Raw genomic sequence first — 26,709 nt, 5'->3', positions numbered from 1 at the left:
GCTTGTGAGGTGTCTACGGCATCCGCCTGCCTGACATCTCCCGTCGGAAGCGCTGCTGTTAGGCGCCCGCTCGATTTTAAAACCCAGCTCCTCTTCTACTCCAGCACGCCCCCAGGCCCTTTGATATGCGGTGCCCCCCCCTGATATTTGGGGGTTGTTGTTGTTATGACGACAGGCGCTTGAGTGGCCTAGCGCTTTCTCAGCGAGGACCCCTCCTGAAGCTTGGTGGTAACCATGGCGACCGCTTCGCCTCGGCGGGGGCCTCCCGGGTGAGTCTGGAATGGAGGATAGAATAAAATCAATAAAACTAATTTCCCTCCCTCCCGAAATTGCAAAGTAGTGTGCAAGCTTTGGCGTTTCACAGAATTCTTCTTCAGGGTGAATGTTAGGCCAAAAAAAAAAAAAAAAAAGGAGGGGGGAAAGGGGGATAAGCCCCCAGTCTTATTGTTTAAATTTATTCAATTTATTCACTTAGATGCTTACATATTTATATTAATTGATTTTTTTTTTGCATCCCGTCAGTGTAAATATTACCAGGGTGCCTTACAAAATGAAAATAAATATCTTAATAATATATCTTAAGTTGCAATTCCATTCGTATTGAGACAGAAAAAAAATGTCCTGAGCTGGTGGTGACCGAACAAGAAAAAGATCTTGGGGTTGTGGTGGAAAAGCTCGATGAAAATGTCCACCCAGTGTGTAAAGAAGGCAAACTCCATGTTAGGCATGATAAGAAAAGGAATTGATCACCCTAATGCAATCCTTTACATACTTAATCTCATTCTGTATTTTTAGTGCTGTGGTTTTAACATTGTACACTGCTATGCTGTTTTTATATTCTGTAGTATATTAAGTTCTACAAATACATATGGCTTGGGTGACCCTATGAAAAGGAGGACAGGGATCCTGCATCTTTAACAGTTGCATAGGAAAGGGAATTTCAGCAGGTGTCATTTGCATATATGGAGAACCTGGTGAAATTCCATCTTCATCACAACAGTTAAAGGTGCAGGAGCTATACTAGAGTGACCAGATTTAAAAGAGGGCAGGGCACCTGCAGCTTTAACTGTTGTGAAGAAGAGGGAATTTCCCCAGGTTCCCTATATATACAAATGACACCTGCAGAAATTCCCTTTTCAATACAATTGTTAAAGATACAGGAGCCCTGTCCTCCTTTTCATAGGGTCACCCTACTATCATGTCTCCCCTCACCTGCCTTTTCTTTAAGTAAACAATACCAGATGTTATAACCTTTCCTTGTAGGGGAGTTGTTCCAACCCCTTGATCATTTTAGTTTCCCTTTTCTTCACTTTTTGAGTTGCACAGACAGGTGCCTAATCTACACCAAGCAAGATATTGCACTGTGAAAGCGGTATGAAAGTGGAGCCACACCACTGCTTTATAACGAGCAGTATTGAAATGCACTGTTGCAGCCCGTTGACACATACCATATACTGCTTTCATAGCACTATATCCTTCTTGGTGTGGCTCCTGCCTTTTATATACTACTTTCATAGTGCAATATCCTGCTTGGTGTAAATTAGGCCTAGAACTGTACACAGTATTCCAAGTGTGATCAGACCATAGTTTTGTATAAGGGCAGTATGATATTGGCCATTTTATTCTCAATTCCTTTTCTTATAATGCCTAACATGGAATTTGCCTTTTTTCACAGCAGCTGAATTCTAGTTCCCATCAGCCACAGCCAGAATCGCTAATGCTCAGGGATGATGGGATATGTTGTTCAAATCTGGTGGGCTCCCCACTCCTGATTTAGTGATTTCTGTTGAAGCTTTTCACATAGATTCCGGCAGTAATCCTTACAATAGTCTTGCCAGATATGTCAGCTGTTGTTAGAATTATTGTCCGGGTGCTGTGATGGACAATGTGGGAAAATGGGTTGAGGCTGAATTCAGTCAAGACAGGAATGGTTTTGGCCAGTGGGTAGGCTGACCATAGGAGGACAGGGCTCCTGTATCTTTAACAGTTGTATTGAAAAGGGAATTTCAGCAGGTGTCATTTGTATGCATGCAGCACCTGATCAAATTCCCTCTTCATCACAGCAGTTAAAGCTGCAGGAGTATAGCTAAAGTGACCAGATACAAAAGAGGACAGGGTTCCTGCATATGGCCACCCTACCAATGGTAGAGCACGCCCCCTGAAGTTTGGGAATGGTGCTTTAAGCTGTGATCAAACATGTTAAGGTCTCTTCTGGCCAAAAGAGGGCACTCCAGATTGAACTGAAATGTTTCCTGGTTTTAGTTTTACTGGTTTTGCAGCTACAAAGAACAAAAGGGCAAACACACTTGTTAGGAATAAGGCTGAAGTTCCACCAGTAAAAAGTAATCAAGAGCAGCACAACTTTAGTACAAAGTTTAGTTAGTTTGTTCAGTTCCACACTGGTCCCAAGGGCTCAAGAACAATACTTAAGAATAAAGTAACATACACATAATGAAAACAAAAAACCCAATTAAATTAAAACCACACCTGTTTAATCCTGAATGCTAGCCCATCCCCTCCAACATGCCAGAGATGAGAATAAGGCTTCTGACTCCATACGCTGCAGTCATTTGCTCCCGCATTGGCTTCTGAAGCAGGTTGTTTTGGTCAAGAGTTCAACTGTCATGTTTTCCATCTTATATGCAGCTGAAAAAAGATGTTGATGGAATAAAGCTGCATCAGCATTACTCTCTCTTGCTTAACCTCGTCCGAAACCCCTCCAGACCATGGCCTCTGGGAGAGGGTGGTGGTGGCATAGGAGAACAGAAGCCTTCCGCAATGTGCTTTCAGTCCTGCTATAAGACCAGGGTTTGGAGTGCAGCAATGTGATGTGGAGGACCTGAGTTTAAAGCCTGTGCGCATGAAAGGATCTGAGTTTAAAGCCTGTGCGCATGTAAGGATCTGAGTTTAAAGCCTGTGCGCATGAAAGGACCTGAGTTTAAAGCCTGTGCGCATGAAAGGATATGAGTTTAAAGCCTGTGCGCATGAAAGGATATGAGTTTAAAGCCTGTGCGCATGAAAGGATATGAGTTTAAAGTCTGTGTGCATGAAAGGACCTGAGTTTAAAGTGTGTGCGCATGAAAGGATCTGAGTTTAAAGCCTGTGCACATGAAAGGACCTGAGTTTAAAGCCTGTGCGCATGAAAGGATCTGAGTTTAAAGCCTGTGCGCATGAAAGGATCTGTGTTTAAAGCCTGTGCGCATGAAAGGAGGAAGAGTGTAGAATACCCTTCCACAACCTGATGCCCTTTAAGTGTGTTGGACTGCAACTGCTATTATTCCATGCGCATGCATACATACGTACCCACATACATACACGCATGTCCCTCGCTTCACTTCAAGCACATGAAAAAAACACTATTTTTCAAAGTCCCTCCAAAATCCCCCCAACCTTCCTCTTTCTCTCTCACACACACCCACACCCTATCTGTTCAGACATACAAGCACACAAGCCTCCCAGTCCCCTTTGGTCGCTCCCAGCAGGCTCCTCCAGTCCCATGCTGGTTTCCTGCTGCTCTCCCTCCACTCTTCTCACTGCCTTCCTTGACTCACCCTCCTCCTTTTCAGAAGATGGCCTTGGAACCGCAGGTCCAACCCTGTTGTGGGTTGCAACCATCGGTTGAAAACAAATGGACTAGATAGCATGTGCTGTTGGGGTTCAAGAGGAATGAAAACCCCAACCTCTATGTAGTGTTGGAAGTCTTGAGGTATTATGTTCTTATCATAGAATCATAGAATCATAGAATAGCAGGGTTGGAAGGGGCCTACAAGGCCATCGAGTCCAACCCCCTGCTCAATGCAGGAATCCACCCTAAAGCATTCCTGACAGATGGTTGTCCAGCTGCCTCTTGAAGCCCACAACCTCCTTAGGTAACTGATTCCATTGTCGTACTGCTCTAACAGTCAGGAAGTTTTTCCTGATGTCCACCCGGAATCTGGCTTCCTGTAACTTGAGCCCGTTATTCCGTGTCCTGCACTCTGGGAGGATCGAGAAGAGATCCTGGCCCTCCTCTGTGTGACAACCTTTTAAGTATTTGAAGAGTAGTATCATGTCTCCCCTCAATCTTCTCTTCTCCAGGATAAACATGCCCAGTTCTTTCAGTCTCTGTTCATAGGGCTTTGTTTCCAGACCCCTGATCATCCTGGTTGCCCTCCTCTGAACACGCTCCAGCTTGTCTGCATCCTTCTTGAATTGTGGAGCCCAGAACTGGACGCAATACTCTAGATGAGTATACCCTAACCAGGGCTGAATAGAGAGGAACCTGTACCTCACGTGATTTGGAAGCTATACTTCTATTAATGCAGCCCAAAATAGCATTTGCCTGTCTTGCAGCCATATCGCACTGTTGGCTCCTATTCAGCTTGCGATCTACAACAATTCTCGTTTGTAGTATTGCTGAGCCAAGAGTCACGCACAGCTGACTCTTGATACTCAGAGCCAGTTGTGCATGCCCTACTTCTAGTGTTTCTTCCCAGGTTACTATTATTCCCATTTTACAAGGCCACCGAATGAATCCCCGGTAGAGGTGGTACCTGGAGCACTCCCTCCAGCAGATCTGCTGTGAAAATGCTGCATCCAGACCCATCATTCGTCTTCTACCATGCTGATAGCCATGTAGGAGGCTTCCCAAACATGGGGGTACAAAACCCATATGAACACATGGAGCTGCTTGTACCAAGCAAGGCTGTTCGTTCATCTAGCCGAGTATTTACTCACCAGGGTCTCTGGGAAGAGCTCTTTCCCAGTGCTGCAATTCCTTTTAAGTTCAGACATGGGGTGGGGGGTGGGGCTGAACCTGGGATTCCCTGCATGCAAAGAATGTTCTTTGCCCTCGATCTATAGCCTCTCCTCTGCTACTTTGGCCCTTTTGATTTTTAAGCAGCTGATTTGGCCCTAATTAGATCAAGGATTGTTGTAGCCCACAACTGTTTATTCTACATCTAGGAAATAGAAACCAAAGGCACAGTTACAAGATGGGGGATACTTGGCTCAGCAATACTACAAACGAGAAGGATCTTGGAATTGTTGTAGATCGCAAGCTGAATATGAGCCAACAGTACGATATGGCTGCAAGAAAGGCAAATGCTATTTTTGGATGCATTAATAGAAGTATAGCTTCCAAATCACGTGAGGTACTGGTTCCTCTCTATTTGGCCCTGGTTAGGCCTCATCTAGAGTATTGCGTCCAGTTCTGGGCTCCACAATTCAAGAAGGACGCAAACAAGCTGGAGCGTGTTCAGAGGAGGGCAACCAGGATGATCAGGGCTCTGGAAACAAAGCCCTATGAAGAGAGACTGAAAGAACTGGGCATGTTTAGCCTGGAGAAGAGAAGATTGAAGGGAGACATGATAGCACTCTTCAAATACTTAAAAGGTTGTCACACACAGGAGGGCCAGGATCTTGTCTCAATCCTCCCAGAGTGCAGGACACGGAATAACGGGCTCAAGTTACAGGAAGCCAGATTCCAGCTGGACATCAGGAAAAACTTCCTGACTGTTTGAGCAGTATGACAATGGAATCAGTGACCTAGGGAGGTTGTGGGCTCTCCCACACTAGAGGCCTTCAAGAGGCAGCTGGACAACCATCTGTCAGGGATGCTTTAGGGTAGATTCCTGCATTGAGCAGGGGGTTGGACTCGATGGCCTTGTAGGCCCCTTCCAACTCTGCTATTCTATGATTCTATGATTCTCCTATGCCTTGGGAGACATTTTTTTCCAATTGGTGCCAGGGATGGAACTTGGAGGTGCAAAGCGTCTGCTAACATAATCACTGAACTGGCTGCCCATCACACAGCACCCCGATGGAATCGGGGTACCACTTTCAATATCCTGTTGGCTTTCTAAGCGGAATGTGCTCTTTCTTTTGCACAGAGAGGCTTTGGTCAGGAAGAAATCACCCAAGCTCCTTCCTCTAGATGCTGTCCGGGTTTCTGCTGTACTGGAGGACTGCACGGACCAACTTGCCATCCTCGGCTTCATCATGCCAGTTTCGTACGAGGGCAGGAAAGATGTCAGCAATGTACGTACATCGCACCCTCGTGAAAGGGTGCGGCCGCACTCTTTCCCACGGGGTCTGCTTCTGCTTTTGTTACGATTGGGGTACATTTTTGTCTGGCATCCTGAGCTATTCCAGTGTAGTCTCATTCTATAATCGTAGTATTTTTGCAATTCGTTATCCCTTCTGCAATGGGTACCAAACTTGCCAAGTTCATCTCCCCTCGTAATATGAATCAGAACGCTCTTGGATGGTCTCAGGGCTCCTTCTACCTCCACTACTTATCCTTTGTCCTTCCCATTTTTCTCGCTACTGCTTCACGTGAACTATACAGAGCTGCTTAAACCGAGTCACACCATTGGACCCCCGGGCCCTGTACCATCCATTCTGACTGGCAGCAGCTCTCCAGGGTTTGAGGGGGTGGGGTGAAGCTCTTCTCCAGCTGTTACTAAATTTTCTGCCTCAGATTCAAACTGGCAGAGCTAAAGGAAGGCAAGAGAAGGTCGGCCTGGCTATCTTCTCGCCAAAGGCTTCTTCTGAACCTGTCTCCTTGAAACTGAAGTGTTCTGGGAAAGGGCTTTGCCTTATTCTTGAATGGACAATTGTCTCGCTTAGTTTGCATAGATTTGCTTAGAGGAACGTTCCTAGAAGTTAGACTCTCTTCAGGTGGGAAGAGATGTTTATTGCCCGAATAAAGCTTTGTGGGTTATGTGGCAGAGACCTCTTCATTGTCTCCCAATAAGGCGGGAGGTTTTATTATTATTATTATTATTATTATTTATTTATATAGCACCATCAGTGTACATGGTGCTGTACAGAGTAAAACAGTAAATAGCAAGACCCTGCCGCATAGGCTTACAATCTAATAAAATCATAGTAAAACAATAAGGAGGGGAAGAGAATGCAAACAGGTACAGGGTAGGGTAAGCAGGCACAGGGTAGGGTAAAACTAACAGTAGAAAGTAACAGTAGAAGTCTGCACAACATCAAGTTTTAAAAGCTTTAGGAAAAAGAAAAGTTTTTAGTTGAGCTTTAAAAGCTGCGGTTGAACTTGTAGTTCTCAAATGTTCTGGAAGAGCGTTCCAGGCGTAAGGGGCAGCAGGTTTTGGGAAACACGACACAGCCCTCCAATGTCGCTTGCCTTCAGCAACTGGTATAAAATGGAGAGGGATCGTGGGATCCCAAGGGTGTCCCCTGACCACATAGCCAGGTTCTGGCTGCAGAGGGCCCGTTGCTTCCTCACGTTTTCTGCCTGTCGTTCATGAGCCTCTCCTTTGCTCCCCGTTCAGCTCAATGAGACAGAGGTCAAGAACGTTCTTGAGAACCAGAAGGAGTTGAGCACCAAATTCAAGAATCTCATGGACTCTCGGGCAGAGAGCCAAGCTAAGATTCCCCTCGAGCTTGGCAGGATTGCGGAACTCGGGCGACAGCTGCAGAGCACCAGCAACGACCTGAAAAGGTCCAACCACCTCTTCAACATGGTCACCAAACAGAGTGCTTTGTCCGTGGATAACCTCAAGAAGGTTCAAGCTGACAGGTGAGACCCGTGAGCCTCAAGGTATTTCCAGAAAGCACTGCAGTGAAGGGGATCCCAAAAGATCATTCGTTGGGTCAAGTGCCACAGTGGGACGGCCAGATAGACAATCCCTGGTGTGTAGGTTGTGTGTGAGCCTACAAGCAGCAAAGCTCCTTTTCCTGATTCCTTCTGCAACAGAGAGGCAGTAAAACATCTTGGCACTTGAAGAACAAAAACCAAATTTCCCTGTGAACAGCACGCGCCCAGTCTGCCAGGGAGCTCAGTGGTTCTTGAACTGCTCCCGTTTTTTTTTTTTCAGTGGGGCTTGACCAGGAAAACTTCCCAATAGGTTGCATCCCGTGGGTCTGATGACCTGACTCCTGTTCTACCATCCTCAGTGGTACCCAAACCCACGGCCTCAGCTGGTCGCCTCACAAGGCCTCATGGTAGGGGCTGCCTCTGAGCACTTGTCCTGTTTTATAGGGATATTTTGATGGTTGCCTTTCTGCAATGAAAGTTTCATGTTGACTCCCCTCCTTCCTGTATTGGGCTCATAGTCTGTAAGGCTGCAGTCCACACCCTGGTTTCTTCTTCTTTTCTGAAAAAGAAAAGAACAGGTTCGTAGTTTGGGGGTACTCTTAGACCTGTTTCTGTCGTTGGAGGCTCAAGCAGCCGCCACGGCTCGGAGTGCCTTTTACCATCTTTGGTTGGTTCGCCAACTACGGCCTCTCCTGGACAGGGATAGCTTGACCACGATGGTACAGGCATTGGTAACCTCAAGATTGGATTACTGCAACGCGCTCTATGTGGGGCTGCCCTTGAAGCTGCTCTGGAAGCTGGAGCTAGTGCAGAAGGCTGCAGCTTGGCTGTTGTCCGGAGCTGCCCCTTTCCAGCATGTAACTCCTCTGCTGAGGGAACTGCACTGGCTGCCTATTCGCTACCGGGCCAGGTTGAAGGTTCTTGTACTTGTGTACAAAGCCCTAAACAACTTGGGACCAGGATACCTGAGAGAACGCCTTCTCCCTTACCAACCTGCCCGGTCACTGAGGTCATCCGAGGGCCTGTTCCTGGTGGTTCCACCTAGATCCATCCTCCAATTGGAATCCACCAGGGGAAGAGCCTTCAGCGTGGTGGCCCCCCTCCTGTGGAATTCCCTGCCTCTAGAGGTCAGACAGGCGCCAACCTTGTACTCCCTTCGGCGCCTCCTGAAAACATCTTTATTCTGTTATTGCTTCTTTTTAAATTTTGTTTTAACTGTTTTATTCTGTTTTTATTTTCATTTTAACTTGTACACAGCTCCGAAATTTTTCAATGGGGGGCGGTATATAAATATTCTAAATAAATAAATAAACAAATAAATAAAAGCAGGGTGTTTTTTCTTGGGCAGTGGGTTGGGGCAGGATGTTAAGGCACACCCAGAGGGCCCAGCATCCCTGTTTCAGAAGAGAAGCCACACTCTTATTTGCTTCTCTGGTGCTGTGCTGACTGCTGCCCAGCTCACTTGATCAAAGGCAAAGCCCCATTGAAGCAACAGGGGCAAGAGGATGCATGGGGACCATTATATTGTTTTATTATTTATTTATTACATTTATATCCCACCTTTTTTCCTGCAAGGAACCCAAGGCGGTGTACATAATCCTCCTCCTTCTCCTCCTCTCCATTTTGTCCTCACAACAACAACCCTGTGAGGTCGGCTGGGCTGAGAGTCTGTGCCTGGCCCAGAGTCAGCCAGGGAGCTTCCATGGCAGAGTGGGGACTAGAACCCGGATCTCCCGTCTCTCCGTCCGACACTCTCACCACTACACTGAACTGAACTGTATTTCACATGAATAGGACCCAGTGGGCAAGTAAAATTGGGGCAGGGGGCAGATGACCTCCCCACACATAATCGGTTTGGAGATAACAAGGGGATTCCTCTCCCTGCCTCCTCCCCAAGACCTGGTAGGTCCCAGGCGAAGGACCCAAGCTTAAGGAAGGGGATAGATCGCTGGGGCATTCTGGGAGTTGTAGTCCTACACATCTGGAGCGCCCCAGGTTGAGGAAGGCTGGGGTAGATGGAACCCGCAAGGAGCCCAAGCTTCCATAGGCTGGACGGCCAACCGCTAAGAGCTGTATTAGCTCCATGGGCCGTCAGATGCCCACCCATGTTCTGGAACATGAGCCTAGTGGGGGTTCAGACCAGCATCTGGTTCCCAGCCAGCTGCCATCAGGAAACCTTCAAACAGGACAGGATGTTGCTGGCTGTTCCTTGTTGTTTGTCCCCAGCCCTTAGTACTGAGGGATGCACGTGTCGCCTCCAGAAGCAAGGCAGCTCTGTTGAGCTCCCATGATGAATATTTCTCCACCATAGAAGAAGCCCTGCTGGATCAGACCAAGGCCAGATAATCCAACATCCTGTTTCTGACATAGGCCAACGTGATGCCTCTGGAATGGCCATGAGGGGGGCATGGAGGCAAGGCCCTCCCCTGTTGCTCTCCCTCCCCACTGCCAGCCGCTGGTATTCCGAGGTACACGGAGCCTTTGGAGAGGGGCGTCCTGTTGAGTTCCGTCATCGATCCAGATGGCAGCAGCACCTTGAATCCCCCGTCCCTTGGTACCCTTCATGGCTGGCTAGGGGATGTTGAGAGTTATAGGCCAACAGATCTGGAAGGCACCAGGTTGAGGAAGCCTGCTTTAGAGAAGGATGTGGGGCAACTGGGCTGGGTGCCCATTCGATCTGTCCATCCGAAAGTTTATATGACTCGTGAGATGTGCAACCTCACCGAAAGACGGTTTCCACCCAGTTCTGCTCTTTCCACCCTGGGCTGTGGGGCTGCTTGGGCAGGTCAGATCTGCTCCTCTGGTTCTCTGGGCAGGTAAGCTCCTGCAGGTGTACAGCTGGGGTGGTGCAGGAGTCTTCTCCTCTGCGCTTGGCGGGAGGCGGTGCCAGTGACGGCCCATGGAGCTAATACAGCTCTTAGCGGTTGGCCGTCCAGCCTATGGAAGCTTGGGCTCCTTGCGGGTTCCATCTACCCCAGCCTTCCTCAACCTCAGGTGCTCCAGATGTGTAGGACTACAACTCCCAGAATGCCCCAGCCAGCTGGCTGGGGCATTCTGGGAGATGCAGTCCAACACATCTGGAGTGCCCCAGGTTGAGGAAGGCTGATCTACCCCCTTCCTCAAGCTTGGGTCCTTCGCCTGGGACCTACCAGGTCTACTGTTACTTTCTACTGTTAGTTTTACCCTACCCTGTGCCTGCTTACCCTACCCTGTACCTGTTTGCATTCTCTTCCCCTCCTTATTGTTTTACTTTGATTTTATTAGATTGTAAGCCTATGCGGCAGGGTCTTGCTATTTACTGCTTTACTCTGTACAGCACCATGTACACTGATGGTGCTATATAAATAAATAATAATAATAATAATAACAGTGCAGAGCACACTAAAAGAAACCGACATGGGCAGGCCCCACAGTAAACAGCTGGAAACCCCGTCTTCCTCCTTGACCCCTGACTTCCTCCTTGACCCTTGACCCTCCTTACCTGGCAGGCAATACGCGAGTGACGTGCTTGAAGACACGACGGATGAATTGCTGACGTTGGGAACCTTTCAAACCCTGCAGCTAGCTGTGGATAGAGAAAAGGAAAAGAGGGCCAGCGTCCAGGACCTTGTCCTCAGGTAAGCGTTTTACATAGAAAGAGCCTGTACCAAGTTAGATAGTTTAGCCCAGTATCCTCTGTTCTGACTGGCCCAGACATGTTTAAACTGAGAGGACGGGACTAAACGTGGAACTTGCTTGCCACATCAAAACACGCAAGATTTGCCCCAGAACTGCTCCCCAATTGTTTTTCATTCATTCATTGTTATTTATTACGGTCACAGACCAGCAAAACCAACACCAAAACATACAAAGGGTATATAAAAAGTGACATAAAATCAAAATACAGCTTGGTGAGTTGCTTCTCTCAGAAGGATTGCAATGTTATTTTTCTAATTTGCATTGAGGTCATGAGAAACCTAGGCCACAGCTAGACCTAAGGTTTATCCTGGGATCCTCCAGGGTTCGCCCCTGCCTGAGCACTGGATCCCCTGTGTGTCACCTAGATGAACAGGTTTGACCCCTGGACGATCCAGGGATAAACCTTAGGTCTAGCTGTGGCCTTAGAGACCCTTTCAGTAATATGGGAGGACACATCCCTTAAACAGATTAATACCAACGTTGTGGGGCTACTTCCAGAAAAGGCTGTTAATAAAGGAAAGATTAACTTTTTTCTGCATTCCTCATACATGTTACAGTGCAAAAGGACCTGTTCAACAGATTCTATTGCTCCAGAACCACAGGGACAAATCCGTTCATTAACCGGGATTTTACTACATTGTCCTTCTAGTAATGCTGACGGCAACACATTAAAGCGAGCAAGGGTAAATGCTCTCCTGTACTTGGGAATGGTTAAAGTAGGCTGACCATATGGAAAGGAGGACAGGGCTCCTGTATCTTTAAAAGTTGTAATGAAGAGGGAATTTCAGCAGGTGTCATTTGTATGCATCCAGCACTTGGTAAAATTCCCTCTTTGTTACAACACTTAAAGCTTACAGGAGCCCTGTCCTCCTTTTCATATGGTCACCCTAGTTAAAGCATACAGATATGAAGACTCCCCAATTGTAAACAGGCTTGCTCTGGTTTCACCGCTGTTCTCAGCACAAAAGAGTGTATTGTGTGAAGGCCGGACCACCCCTCTTTAAACACGCAGTGAACAAATGATGAGGACCTGCAGCTAATCATGGCTCCCTGTTTAGGGACACACCCATCTCTTCTCTCCCCGTGTCTGCTTTGGGAAGCAGTGATGTAGCTGTGACAAGCGGGGTTTGCCACATAAAGCTCACAGCGGCTCTGTAATGCTGGCCGTGTTCTGGGGATGCTCGTTGTGTGGAAAGGTCACGGCTTGCTCTCCCAGGTGGGCCAGGCTGCCGGATGAAAAGAGCTTAAAAATAAGGGATCTTCCAGCACCGTGGGGTCCGCTGAAGGACATTACGCAGAACGAGGCTCCTCTGAAGTGAGGTTTCAGTTACATCCTGTGGGGTGTGTTATCCTGGAATAAGGCACCTCCGTTTGGAATGAGGACGGTCTGGCACTGTGCTAACGCATGAGAGACATGAGGAGGGAGATCCCTCCATTCCAGCTGGTCATTATCACAGTCTATCCATGAAAACAGCACACAGAGCTGATACAATCCATATGTCTTCCTTTGTCGTGATTCCAAACACCTTTCATTATTGCTCTGCCTTGTGCATTATTTGGAACCTCAGAAAATCTCCCCACAGTGCCTTTTGCTTATGTGTGGTCACACATTTCAGGCCCATTGTCCCTACTTCCTTAGTTATTCATGTCTTCTTTCTTTAAAAAAAAACAACACCCTGGATATGCACATCACCCAAGTTACCATAGGCATCTTACTAGATATATAGAATCATAGAATAGTAGAGTTGGAAGGGGCCTCTAAAGCCATCGAGTCCAACCCCCTGCTCAATGCAGGAATCCACCCTAAAGCATCCCAGACAAATGGTTGTCCAGCTGCCTCTTGAAGGCCTCTAGGGTGGGAGAGCCCACAACCTCCCTAGGTAATGGAATAACGGGCTCAAGTTACAGGAAGCCAGATTCCAGCTGGACATCAGGAAAAACTTCCTGACTGTTAGAGCAGTACGACAATGGAATCAGTTGCCTGGTGAGCAGGGGGTTGGACTTGATGGCCTTGTAGGCCCATTCCAACTCTGCTATTCTATGATTCTATGAGAGGCGCTCCCTCACATATTGAGGTCCCAAGCCACGTGGGGCTTTAAACGCCTTGCGGGTGGGGGAATGCTATCCTCACTGAGGGATCTTTTGGCTTGCCGGAGAGCCCCTTTGCCTCACTTATGCTCAACCTGTATATTTGCAGATAGAAAACATGACAAGGCCCCCTCCATCTCCAGCCCGCTCTTTCCCAAAAGGCGGCTTCCTAACGTTTCCTCCGGTTAAAGTACCTGCCCGTTTGCTGCCAGTTAACGAGGAGGAGGAAGCAGCCATCTCTTTTGAACTCTGGTTACTTGCCAGGAAGTTTCCCCTTCTTGGCAAAGATGTTAAAATAATCTCATGTGATCCGAAGAACTGTGGGGATTTTCTTTTCCTTCTCTACTCCGCTTCTAGGGAAGAGATGGGGAGAAAGAAGATCAAGTCTCTCCAGAAGCAGCTCAGCGATGTCAACAAAGAAAAGGAATATGAGCTGCAGGTGCGCTTACTAGACGTTTTAGAAGTACAGGGGAAGGAATTCTGTGTATGTGTGTGTGTGTGTGTGCGCGGGAGGGGGAGGGGGGAGATGGGCCCGAATCCTCCCGCCACTGACACATTGTGCCGGGTGTACCATAATGCAGGAATTCAAGAGGGATTGAAAGAAGATTGAGGGGAGACATGATAGCCCTCTTCAACTACTTAAAAGGTTGTCACACAGAGGAGGGCCAGGATCTCTTCTCCATCCTCCCAGAGTGCAGGACACGGAATAACGGGCTCAAGTTACAGGAAGCCAGATTCCAGCTGGATATCAGGAAAAACTTCCTGACTGTTAGAGCAGTACGACAATGGAACCGGTTACCTAGGGAGGTTGTGGGCTCTCCCACACTAGAGGCCTTCAAGAGGCAGCTGGACAACCATCTGTCAGGGATGCTTCAGGGTGGATTCCTGCATTGAGCAGGGGGTTGGATTCGATGGCCTTGTAGGCCCCTTCCAACTCTGCTATTCTATAATTCTATAATTCTATGTGTACCGTACTGGCCACCCATGGAGTAGCAGGGAAGCTTTCTCCCCAGCTCAACTGCCCAGGTGGGCCATTTTTGTGTGTGATGAAAGCTTTTGCCTTGAACTTACATGTGGGGCTGGTAGATAGGGACCCCTGAGCATAGGTCCTTTCTATAGCCAGTGGGGTGTAGTGGCTAAAGTGTTGGACTGGGAATCGGGAGATCCAGGTTCTACTTCCCACTCGGTCATGGAAACCCACTGGGTGACTTTGGGCCAGTCAAAGACTCTCAGCCCAACCCACCTCACAGGGTTGTTGTTGTGAGGATAAAATGGAGAGGAGGATTATATACGCGGCGTTGGGTTCCTTGGAGTAAAAAAGGCGGGATATAAATGTAATAATAATAATAATAATAATAATAATAATAATAATAATAGCAGCAGCAGCAGCACTCAGTTCTTTTTCTTCTGTCAGATAAAATAGGCTGCACATGAAAGTGTACACTGTAATAATCCATTCTTACGCTTTATTCTTTTTTTTTACAATTCTGGGTGGAGGGGTTCTTTCTACTTTCCCAGTGCTAGTCTGGGTTAGGGTTGGGGGCACCCCTCCCGAGGAGGATCTATTGCAAGACATTGGCCCTGATTCCTGACCCATGGGGAGAAACTGTCCCAAAGGGTAAGGGATCAGAATGACCTCTGGGAGTCCTGAGAAGAAGAGTTTGCCTTAAGAATGTCCTTTTTAGTCATGTCTAATGGCCAACGAATTTCTAATGTGCAGAGATGGTTTCGTAGCCTGAGCTGCCATCTAAGAGGCATTAGAATCATAGAATAGCGGAGTTGGAAGGGGCCTACAAGGCCATCGAGTCCAACCCCCTGCTCAATGCAGGAATCCACCCTAAAGCATCCCTGACAGAGGGTTGTCCAGCTGCCTCTTGAAGGCCTCTAGGGTGGGAGGCCTTAAATCATAATGCACATTAAAATGTGTATTAAATGTGCATTAAATCATAATGCACTCTGTGCTAAAAGTTTGAGTTTATTAATTTATTCAGTATGAAATTAAGGGGATTAAAGGAGAGTTTCATGCTGGGCAACTCACACAAATGTGAGGTTGTGGGCTCTCCCACACTAGAGGCCTTCAAGAGGCCGCTGGACAATCATCTGTCAGGGATGCTTTAGGGTGGATCCCTGCATTGAGCAGGGGGTTGGACTCGATGGCCTTGTAGGCCCCTTCCAACTCTACTGTTCTATGATTCCTTCATTAAAAAACACGCCACCTTTTCTAGAGAAAATGGGCTCGTTGGAGAAAAGGCATCTTTTGTACGGAGGGGCACCTGGCCCACTCCTAGTTTGAAGTGGCTCAGCAGATTTCCTGCAGGTGAGACTGAGGCCCAAGTCTCCCATAGGAAACCTTATTGGGGCGCGAGTCCACCTGCCCTCCTGCAAAGGAGGACAGAAACTAGTTCAGCCTGGGGAAGGATAGACCCAAGAAGGACAGCAGTCTAGCGAGTTTCTTGGCTTCAGTCCCCACCCAGCAATTCTCTTCCCTCCCCTCTCTTCTTCCGCAGAACCGGGGCGAGATGGTCGCCTACCTCAAAGACCAGCTTCAGGAGATGAAGGCTAAAACGGACATGGAGAACCGCTACGTCAAGAAGGATACGGAACTCCAGGTGGCCCAAGTGCAGAAGAAATGCTCTGGTGCAGAGAACGATCTGCAGAACGAAATCGAGGTGAGCCGTTGTGGCAGCGGCCGGGGGCTCACAGGAAAGAGAAGGGCAGGGTTTCACCCAGCCTTCCCAAACCCCCAGAGGTGTTGGCTACAACTCCCAGGATGGGGGACCGAGGGAATTTAGTGCCATAGCAGCTTTGGTGGTGTAGTACAATAGCTGCTGATAGGGAGTCAGACACGATTGTATCCTTATAAAGCAGTTGTTCCCAAAGTGGGTGGTACTGCCCCCTTGGGGGCGGTGGGATTGCATAGGGGGGCACTAAGAGGCAAAGGGGCAGCAGGGGGGTGCTAAGAGGCAAAGGGGCGGCAGGGGGGCACTCGAGGTGGTCTTTTCTGAGAAGCGCCTCTCGAGAAGGTCTTAAAACCCAGGGACATTTTTATGGGTGAAGGTAGTTTGGTCCCAAGCCATATAGAGGAAGAAGCCACACATGTATTAATACTGTTTAAGAAGAGTCCTTTTAATGGTGAATTGAAGTGTTTCAAAAGCACCAAAACGCTAATGAAGAGACATATCCTGCTTGGTGTGCCCTGCCACGCCGGCTGCAAAACAGAGGTGTTCGCTCTCTTTTCCCTCCCTCCCTTGGCGAGCCTGCGGCGGGTGCTTCGGATTTTGAATAAATATTCAATTAATTGTTACTGTTTTGAATTTCATTGTTATTATCTTCCTTAGTGGGTCGTTGAAAACCGCTATTCTGAATAATGGTTTTTATAGGGTAGGGTAGGGGGGCACTGGGCATGAGTTTGTGGAACCAAGGGGCGGTGACCTGAAAAAGTTTGGGAACCACTGTTATAAAGCATTGTAATAGTTTCACCATGATAACCGCCCCCTGTGAGGCAGGCTACTATCGATTCCACGTTACGGATGGGAAATGGAGGCCGAGAACGTTCCAAGCTCAGCCCTCTGGCCGCTGCTTGCCACCGTCCATATCGCACCACCCCTTTGCTTGCTGACCACACGGCCTTGTCTTCCCAAGCCATTTCTATCATCTGTAGGGCGCCGCTGAAAGCTGCAGCGTTCCACCAAGGTGACCTTGGCGCAGAAGACGCCTTTGTTCTGTGCTTTGGAACTGACTTGCTGCAAGGGCCACTCGGGGCTTTCAGCCCGGTCCCCTCGACAGGAGGGGAATGTGTTTAGGTGCTCCTGCAGAGGCACCCCACGACGATCGGACGTGTTGCAGGGCTGAAAACAAGGCGGTGGGAGCATGCCTTGGCTCCAATGAAGCCGCAGTTGATCTAACCCCCAATCTAGTGAAGGGGGGGGACCTTGACGTCACCCAGCCCATTGTTTTAAACTGTCACGGATTTCTTTGTCCTGAGTCAGTCACTCACACGGCCAGATAGTGTTCCCAAAAGCCAAGCGCTTTTATTCATTTGCAAGTCAGGGCCCTGTCGCAACGGACTCCCCAGCCTCGCAGGCCAGGGAACTGAGCCCCGCCTTGACGCCTGCAGCATTTATATTGCTATGCAATCAACTAGCTATTCCCTCGCATGGCCCCCTCCTTTATCTTAGTAGAAAGTTAAATGCAAGCCACCTTAGTTTCTAGCATAGCGTGGATTATCTTATGATATGCTGGCAGCACATCTCCGAGGCCTTGGGCAGAGAAACATCATAGAATAGTGGAGTTGGAAGGGGCCTATAAGGCCATCAAGTCCAACTCCCTGCTCAATGCAGGAATCCGCCCTAAAGCATCCCTGACAGATGGCTGTCCAGCTGCCTCTTGAAGGCCTCTAGTGTGGGAGAGCCCATAACCTCCCTAGGTAACCAGTTCCATTGTCGTACTGCTCTAACCGTCAGGAAGTTTTTCCTGATGTCCAGCCGGAATCTGGCTTCCTTTAACTTGAGCCTGTTATTCCATGTCCTGCACTCTGGGAGGATCGAGAAGAGATCCTGGCCCTCCTCTGTGTGACAACCTTTTAAGTATTTGAAGAGTGCTCTCATGTCTCCCCTCCATCTTCTCTTCTCCAGGCTAAACATGCCCAGTTCTTTCAGTCTCTCTTCATAGGGCTTTGTTTCCAGGCCCCTGATCATCCTGGTTGCCCTCCTCTGAACACGCTCCAGCTTGTCTGCGTCCTTCTTGAATTGTGGAGCCCAGAACTGGACACATCTTTTCCTGTCACCTGCTCCTTGCTCTTTGCCAGGGACTGAAGCTGGGACCATCTGCTTACCACTGAGCTGCCATCTCTCCCCAAATATCAGTTTGAAACTTCCAATCTAGAATGAAGTGTACAGGTGTAATCTCATTTCAACAGTGTCCCACATCGCTGTCCGTATCGACGTTGTCCCATAGAACGCAAAAGGCAGCTCCTGATGGGATCTTGGGACCTGGCTTCTATAAAGAAGGTTCCCACTGTTTCTCTATTTGCTCCTGGTCACACCCAGGGCTTTCCCACTTCTACCACTTCCACTTACCTTTCTGACTCACCCAACGTTATGTGACTCATGAGGCGGTGAATCCGAGGACCAGTTTTAGGGATAGCAGCTCTGGGCAACAGTTGTACAAATGTACCATCCCTGGACCATAAACTCACCCTTCAGCGTGACTCAGAAAAGGATATATGATCCATGTGTTTCTTGGGACAGCTGATCTTGGGATTTTAGATATATTTGTATTAAAGGAGTGAAGGATTAGCACTCCCCTTGATAAGGATGGAAGAGGTCCCAGTGGCCTGTACAACACACATATGGGCATTGCCACTTACTTCGTGGCATCTAGCCAGGTTTTTAGGCCTACCCAGTTGAATTTTAAGATGCCTTTTTAATAATGTGCTGCTTTTAATAATGTATTAGTTTTAAATGTTTTAATCAATTATATATATTTTATGGTGTTTTGCATTTGTGTTGCACCCCACCTCGATCCAGAGCAGCCTTCCTCAACCTGGGGCGCTCCAGATGTGTTGGACTACAACTCCCAGAATGCCCCAGCTGGGGCATTCTGGGAGATGCAGTCCAACACATCTGGAGCGCCCCAGGTTGAGGAAGGCTGATCCAGAGGGAGAGGCGGGTAACAAACGAACAAATAAATAAATATATTATTTATTTATTAATTAAATATTAATTAATTAATATTAATTTATTAATATTAAATAATTTATTAATTATTAATTAATTTAGAGCCAAATAACGTTTGGTGCGTGCTCTCTTTTTCTCCCATCGCAGAAACTCAGAAACCAAACCGAGCAAGAGACCAGAGTCCATATGGACATTGAGAATTTCCTTAAGCAGCAGCAAACGGTGAGTGGAGGGCCATTTTCCCATGTTCCCTTTGGCCTCTTATTATACAAGGCAGACCTAATGCCATCCGCTCTGAAGCTGGCTGCTAGAGGTACCTTCTTGTTCTTCAGAGGGAGCTCTTGGGTTTCCTTTTCCTCATCCAGAGTCTTTGATTCTGCTGTTCAAAGCTTTTTACGCTTTAAATCTTTTCATCTTCAACAACAAGCGGGTGGTGTTGGCATACAGTTCCTATGGGTTGAGCTGATCATAGAATCATAGAATAGCAGAGTTGGGAGGGGCCTACAAGGCCATCGAGTCCAACCCCCTGCTCAATGCAGGAATCCACCCTAAAGCATCCCTGACAGATGGTTGTCCAGCTGCCTCTTGAAGGCCTCTAGTGTGGGAGAGCCCACAACCTCCCTAGGTCACTGATTCCATTGTCATACTGCTCAAACAGTCAGGAAGTTTTTCCTGATGTCCAGCTGGAATCTGGCTTCCTGTAACTTGAGCCCGTTATTCCGTGTCCTGCACTCTGGGAGGATCGAGAAGAGATCCTGGCCCTCCTCTGATAACTGAACCCGGACTAGAACGCGCTGAAGAGGTCAACTGGACCCCAGGCTGTATTGGGTGCGGGGGAGGAAGGTAATATCACTGAGTTCTTTTCCATACCCCAAACTCCCTACATCATAGAAAACTATTTTATTTATTTAGCTGGACATCAGGAAAAACTTCCTGACTGTTAGAGCTGTACGACAATGGAACCAGTTACCTAGGGAGGTTGTGGGCTCTCCCACACTAGAGGCCTTCAAGAGGCAGCTGGACAACCCTCTGTCAGGGATGCTTTAGGGTGGATTCCTGCATTGAGCAGGGGGTTGGACTCGATGGCCTTGTAGGCCCCTTCCAACTCTGCTATTCTATGATTCTATGATTGTGGACACTGTCCACTTCGAGAGCATATATTGGAGATCACACACCTCTTTGGACTTGGTCCTTATTTGAAATATCAGAAATAACTTTCTAACTATAACAGTTTGGCAAGGAGATTTGGGGTGATTTTAGGAATCGTCCCCAAGTTCCCGCCAAGTCCTCAAATATGCCAACCCATAATGCACCCAAGGGCAAAGTGCCTGTGTATTTATATCACAAACAGAGCATAGAAGAGAAGCTGGAGTACTGGATGGAAAAGTATGAGAAGGACACAGAAGCCAAGCAGCAAGCCCTCAACTCCCTGAAGTCTTCCAGAGCCGCTGACCAGGCGGCGCTGCAGGAATTGGCCAAACAGGTAGGGAGAAAAGCAAACAGTGCTCATGTCTGCATCCGTTCAATGAGGAGGGGATGAGGAGCAGATTCGTGATCCAGAGCGGCACGCGTCGCAAGGGCAGGGATGTGCAGGCGTGATCAGGGTTTTCCTCAGTTGCTGAGAATACGAACACCTGCAAAGAGCAGAAGTGAACACAGGAGCAGCATTCGAAGGAAACGTGGCAGCTGCTGGGACTGGGGTTCTGGAATCCACGATGAGCAACGGAGGAAGGGGCTGTGGGAGAAGGCAGTAGGAGGTGATTCAAAAGGCCCAGCTGTCATGTGTGGGCTGTGTTGGAACAGTGTCATTTATTTATTTATTGCATTTTTATACTGCCCAATAGCCGAAGCTCCCTGGGCGGTTCACAAAAATTAAAACCATAAAATATGAAAGCACAACCGGGATAAAATCAGCAGCAGTGCAGAAATACAACTTTAAAATACAAATTTAAAACAGCAAAGTTAAAATTAATTTATAGACTGTTAAAATATTGGGAGAATTAAAAGGTCTTCACCTGGCGTCTGAAAGAATATAGTGTAGGTGCCGGGCGAACCTCCTTAGGGAGCTCATTCCACAGCCGGGGTGCCACAGCAGAGAAGGCCCTGCTCCTGCTAGCCACCTGCCTCACTTCCTTTGGCAGGGGCTCACGGAGAAGGACCCCTGAGGATGACCTTAGGGTCCGGGCAGGTACATATGGGAGGAGGCGTTCCTTCAGAGAGCCTGGCCCCAAGCCGTTTAGGGCTTCAAATGTCAATAACAGCACTTTGAATCAGGCCTGGACCTGGACTGGCAGCCAATGAAGCTGGAAAAGGACTGGCGTGATGTGGTCTCGTCGGCCAGTCCCTGTTAGTAACCGTGCTGCCCTGTTTTGTACCAGTTGAAGTCTCCGGACCGTTTTCAAAGGCAGCCCCACGTATAACGCATTGCAGTAATCCAAAGAGTATCTTGAAGTAGCACTGGGTCACTGTGCTAGGCGCCACTTCCAGCTCTAGAGAGCTGCTTAGGTTGAGCAGATGGACCGTCATGGTCACAGCAGAAAACCCTCCTTAAGGAGGCATTTGCAACCTTTACCCTCCCCACACACTTTTCCTCCAGAAAGTAGATTCTAGACCAGCCTCCCCTAGCCTGGTCCTCTCCAGTTGTTGGGATTACAGCTTCCACCATCTGGCAGGGGATGCTGGGAGTTGTAGTCCAACATCTAGCGGACACCAGGTTGGGGACATTGCACTAGTTTCCTGTCTCTAACCTCCATCTCTAGGTAGAACTATATAAAAAAAACAACCTGTTCTACTTTCCTCTGAAAAATGAACTGCCACCCAGAGGGAGATGTCATTTCGCTTCCCCTCCTCCTCACTTTAAACAATAGATGTCATGCAAGGAAAGCGGAATTCCGTGCAGGTGCCTGGAATGCCGTTAAGTGACCTCCAGTTTCTTCACACAACCCGTTCTTATTGAATTATGATGGCAAAACCAGCCACTTTGAAGTGTTCAAAGACTTTTCCTATCTTACGTTGCTCGGTTCATTGGCTTCAACCACTGGCCTGCGGTGCACCCCAAACGGTCCTGCAGGCTCTCCTCCTGGTCTCCTGCCCAGCAGCTTCTGAGGCTTCCGGGAGGAGGCCACCCCTGCAGTGGGGGATCCCAACCGGAAAGGCAGCGGGAGAGCGTTGGGAGTTTCCCCGTGTGTGCTTTGAAACAGCAGCGGTGGCTCCCTGACAGAGCCCCTTCACCCTGCCTCGGGAAACCCGCTATCGGGAATGGCAGTCCCTACCTTTCAGATCAGGGAACAGGGATTCAGCTTGTGCTGGATGGGGGGTTACACTCCCCCTGAAGACGCAGGTCCGCAGCTGGGGTGTACTCCTGATCAGCCCTGAGCCTGGATGCCCAGGTTTCGGCGGTGGCCAGGAGTGCATTTGCACAGTTAAAGCTAGTGCACCAGCTGCGCCCGTTCCTAGAGATGTCAGACCTGGCCACCGTGACACATGCCTTAGTTACATCCCGATTGGATTACTGTAACGTGCTCTACGTGGGGCTGCCTTTGAAGAGTGTTCGGAAACTCCAGCTGGTTCAAAGAGCTGCAGCCAGATTGTTGACCGGGGCTGGTTACAGGGAGCAGACAACAACTCCTGGGTTAATTTATTTATTTATTTATTACATTTCTATACCGCCCAATAGCCGGAGCTCTCTGGGCGGTTCACAAAAATTAAAACCATTCAAAGTATAAAACAACAGTATAAAACCATAATATAAAATACAATATAAAAGCTCAACCAGATAAAAACAGCAGCAATGCAAAATTACAAATTTAATACCATGTTATTTAAAATTTATAGATTGTTAAAATGTTGGGAGAATAAAAAGGTCTTCACCTGGCGTCTAAAAGCATATAATGTAGGTGCCAAGCGAACCTCCTTAGGGAGCTCATTCCACAGCCGGGGTGCCACAGCAGAGAAGGCCCTCCTCCTGGGAGCCACCTGCCTCACTTCCTTTGGCAGGGGCTCACGGAGAAGGACCCCTGAAGATGACCTTAGGGTCCGGGCAGGTACATATGGGAGGAGGGGTTCCTTCAGATAACCTGGCCCCAAGCCGTTTAGGGTTAAAACAGCTTCCACTGGCTTCCAGTCTGTTTCCGGGCACAATTCAAAGTGCTGGCTATGACCTATAAAGCTCTATATGGTTTGGGTCCAGGTTATTTGAAAGAACGTATTCTCCCTTATGAGCCTGCCCGTGCTTTGAGATCTTCTGGAGAAGCCCTTCTTTCAGTCCCACCTTCTTCACAGGCGCACTTGGTGGGAACATGGGAGAGGGCCTTCTCGGTGGCTGCTCCGGTGCTCTGGAACTCTCTTCTCAGGGAAGCTAGACTGGCTCCCTCCTTGATGGGCTTTCGGAAGCAGGCTAAAACTTGTTTGTTCCAGCAGGCCTTTGGAGAATAATCTGGCCCTCCGTCTATGTTAATGTCTTATAATTTTGTTGTGTATTTTTTAAATTGTTTATGGTTTTGTTTCCCTCCCCCCCCCCCCCATGTATATTTTAAACTTTGTAAGGCCGCCTTGAGGCCCAGCATTGGGCAAAAGGCGGGATACAAATAAATATAATAATAATAATACCTTTCCTCAAAGAAGGGCCGCTTGGAGGCACACGTGTGGCAGCTTCCAAAGCCTGCCCACCACCGTTTTTCCTTATAAAAGGGAGAGGGACAAGGAAACCTTGAGTAATGGCCACAAGGGAGAGGGCCTTTTCAGTGGTGGCCCCCCAATTGTGGAATGATCTCCCCGATGAGGCTCGCCTGGCGCCAACATTGTTATCTTTTCGGCGCCAGGTCAAGACTTTTCTCTTCTCCCAGGCATTTTAACAGCATTTAACAACGTTAAGTTTGTTTTTAATGGACCCCAGAATTGTTGTTTTTAAATGGATACTGTTGTTCTATATTTTTCATGGTTTAAAATTTTGTATGCTTTTTAAATGTTCACCGTTTTTAACTTTTGTGAACCGCCCAGAGAGCTTCGGCTATGGGGCGGTATATAAATTTAATAAATAAATAAATAAATAGAGGTGAGGGAGACTGGAGTGACAAGGTGGGAGGGGGTTAGTGAGAAAGAACGAACGTTTGGGGTAGCGTTGCCTGCTCCTGTTCTAGTCACACCTCCCTTTGCTTTCTGCAGTGCCTTGTGTGTGAGCGGGCAATAATTGAAGACCGGAAGGAAAAGGAGCAGGCACGGAAGAAAGTGGAACAGGATGCTCTGGAGATGAAGTGTATCTTGAAGGTAAGATGGAGGAATCGGTCTCTACCTTTGGGGACCAAGGCCTAAAATGGGGATAGGGGGGAAGAGGACTTCTCTCCAAACTTTTCCGTCCCTATCCCAAGAGCTCGTGTGGGATATTTACTCCGCAGCATGGGGTGGGGAACTTTTTCTTTCTGTTGAGGACTACATTTCCCCAGGGGTAATCTAATGGGGGCTGCATCCATGCCAGGGGTGGACAGAGACCCAGGCCCGCAGGTTGCTCACCTCTGCCTACTGTTCCCATCTAAGACAGTGGCAGGCAACCTCCAAACATTTTGGACTATATCTCCCATGAACTGTAACCATTGGCCATGCTGTTTCCTAAACACCTCCAGGGCATCCGGTCGCCTTTCCCCGATCCAAGGGCCTCCACTTTCAGGTCTAAAAGGGCCTCTTTTGCTTTTATGGCCCTTAATAGTAGTGGGACATACAAGTAGCACTATGCAGGAATCAGCACCCCTCCACAGCTTCTTTACAACCACCAGGGCCTGTAGGGGTGCTTTCAGGCCGGTCCCCCGCTCCGCCTGGTAGCTCTCCTTACCTAAAACGGTCATTTCCTAGAGGCAGCCCCAGACGATGACATGAAGAGCAGCCCTGTCAAGCAACAGGGGTGGACAATTTGTGGCCCTCCCGATGTTCTGGCCTACAGCATCTCTCACCATTGGCTGTGCTGGCTAGACCTGATGGGCGTTGTGACCCTTCAGACGTTTGGGTCTACCAGTTGCTCGCCCTTGAGCTAGAGGCTAGCTCTTTTGAGTCCAATCAACCCGGACCTACCCGGACCTTAAGACCATCCACAGGGGCCCTTCTCCGTGAGCCCCTGCCAAAGGAAGTGAGGCAGGTGGCTACTAGGAGCAGGGCCTTCTCCGCTGTGGCACCCCGGTTGTGGAATGAGCTCCCCAGAGAGGTCCGCCTGGCACCTACACTGTACTCCTTTCGTTGCCAGCTGAAGACCTTTTTATTCACTCAGTATTTTAACACTTAATTTTAACTTAAATTTTACTGTTTTAAGTATTTTAATCTTATATCAATTTTGCTGCATGGTTTTATCCTGGTTGTGCTTTTTATACTGTATTTTGTATTTGTGCTTTTAACCTGTTGGTTGTTTTATCATGGTTTTAATTTTTGTGAGCCGCCCAGAGAGCTTCGGCTATTGGGCGGTATAAAAATGTAATAAATAAATAAATAAATAAATAAACTGCAGGCCTGGCCTGGAAGCAAGAACAAAATAGCAGAGGAAACCGCACAAACGAAGCCTGAAACCTTGTTGGGACTGTAACGGTCTCTGGGGCACCTCCTAGCCAATTGGCAGCGAAGGCACTGCGTGAAATATAATTTGCGTTTTTTTGCATTTGCATTGTATAGTACAGCACATATACTCTTTGAAAAGAAGAAAGGAAGGGAAGTTCTTTTACATACTGCTTCAGGGTGACTTTACTATATTGGTGATGTGAGAAAGGCAGTGGTGTGTGTGTGTGTGTGTAAGAATTTTTTCAACAGCCTGGAGAAGTGACCCTGAGCTCAACTCCGGCCATTCATTTCGTCTCCTCCGTGGTACAGCTTTTCTCTGTTTCTGGGCTACCCAGGGACATCTTGAAGGATTTTCTACAACAGATGCCAGTATTTCCCCACCCAGATGCTTCCTTGGAGTGTGTCCAAGGCAGAGCCTTTCTGCAGCTTGAGATGGCAGCAGTGAGATAAATGGGGGCATTAGATGCTGTGACTTAAAGCAGACAGGCTGCAGATGTTACACTGGACTCAAGCCAGGTGGCTGGGAGAATACAGGGAAACTGGACTTCTACTCAGAAATTATTACTGGAAGCCCATTATTAGCAAAGCTTGCAGGATAGCTGGAAGTGGTACAGGCACCAAATCATAGAATCATAGAATAGCAGAGTTGGAAGGGGCCTACAAGGCCATCGAGTCCAACCCCCTGCTCAATGCAGGAATCCACCCTAAAGCATCCCTGACAGATGCTTGTCCAGCTGCCTCTTGAAGGCCTCTAGTGTGGGAGAGCCCACAATCACTCCCCCTTTCCTTGATTTCAGCTACAGGCATGGTGGAGAGGCATGATGGTCCGCAGATTCCTTGGTCCTTACAAGAACCTCAAGAAAATGCTGGAAGAAGAGCCAACAGCCAAGGACAAAGGGAAGAAGGGCAAAGGGAAACCTGCAGCAAAGAAGAAGAAGAAGTAACGGGAGCTGGGCCCAGCCCCCTATTCACACTGAGCTTTGGGGCAAGGCGGTGGGTGGGTGATGGGGCAATGGAATGTATTTGCCATGAGGTTCAGAAACAATAAAACTTTGAACAGTCAGTTCTACCGTCTTGCGGAAAGCAGGATGCGGTTTTTGATCCCAGCCAGCAAAGGAGCATTGAAGCGGGTGGCTATTTTCCTTGTTGTGAAAGAGAGCAGGCCATATAAAGATAGGCGGA

The 26,709-nt window shown here is 48.2% G+C and overlaps 1 protein-coding gene and 1 non-coding gene across 2 annotated transcripts; both read left to right on the top strand.

The window, feature by feature from the left end:
- Positions 1-234: 234 nt before the first annotated feature.
- IQCG (IQ motif containing G) lies at positions 235-26,471 on the top strand. The gene is made up of 10 exons (XM_063131754.1): positions 235-269; positions 5,871-6,018; positions 7,284-7,531; positions 11,038-11,166; positions 13,673-13,754; positions 15,823-15,984; positions 19,141-19,215; positions 20,345-20,476; positions 24,157-24,258; positions 26,325-26,471. Exons 1-10 carry the CDS (start codon positions 235-237, stop codon positions 26,469-26,471), a joined length of 1,260 nt encoding a protein of 419 aa, XP_062987824.1.
- On the top strand, positions 18,586-18,709 carry LOC134403222 (U6atac minor spliceosomal RNA). The gene has a single exon (XR_010025761.1). It is a non-coding gene; the product is annotated as a U6atac minor spliceosomal RNA (small nuclear RNA).
- Positions 26,472-26,709: the final 238 nt, after the last annotated feature.

Source organism: Elgaria multicarinata, chromosome 8 (assembly GCF_023053635.1).
Source record: "Elgaria multicarinata webbii isolate HBS135686 ecotype San Diego chromosome 8, rElgMul1.1.pri, whole genome shotgun sequence".
Classification (NCBI taxonomy): Eukaryota; Metazoa; Chordata; class Lepidosauria; order Squamata; family Anguidae; genus Elgaria; species Elgaria multicarinata.
The sequence above is the reverse complement of the archived record's forward strand: the minus strand, read 5'-3'. Positions and strand labels throughout refer to the sequence as shown.

Excerpts from the sequence above, each read along its gene's own strand:
- IQCG (XM_063131754.1), top strand. The coding sequence starts at position 235 with ATGGCGACCGCTTCGCCTCGGCGGGGGCCTCCCGG. Across the intron at positions 7,532-11,037 it reads AAGAAGGTTCAAGCTGACAG|GCAATACGCGAGTGACGTGC; the intron begins GTGAGACCCGTG and ends CTTACCTGGCAG. Across the intron at positions 11,167-13,672 it reads GTCCAGGACCTTGTCCTCAG|GGAAGAGATGGGGAGAAAGA; the intron begins GTAAGCGTTTTA and ends CTCCGCTTCTAG.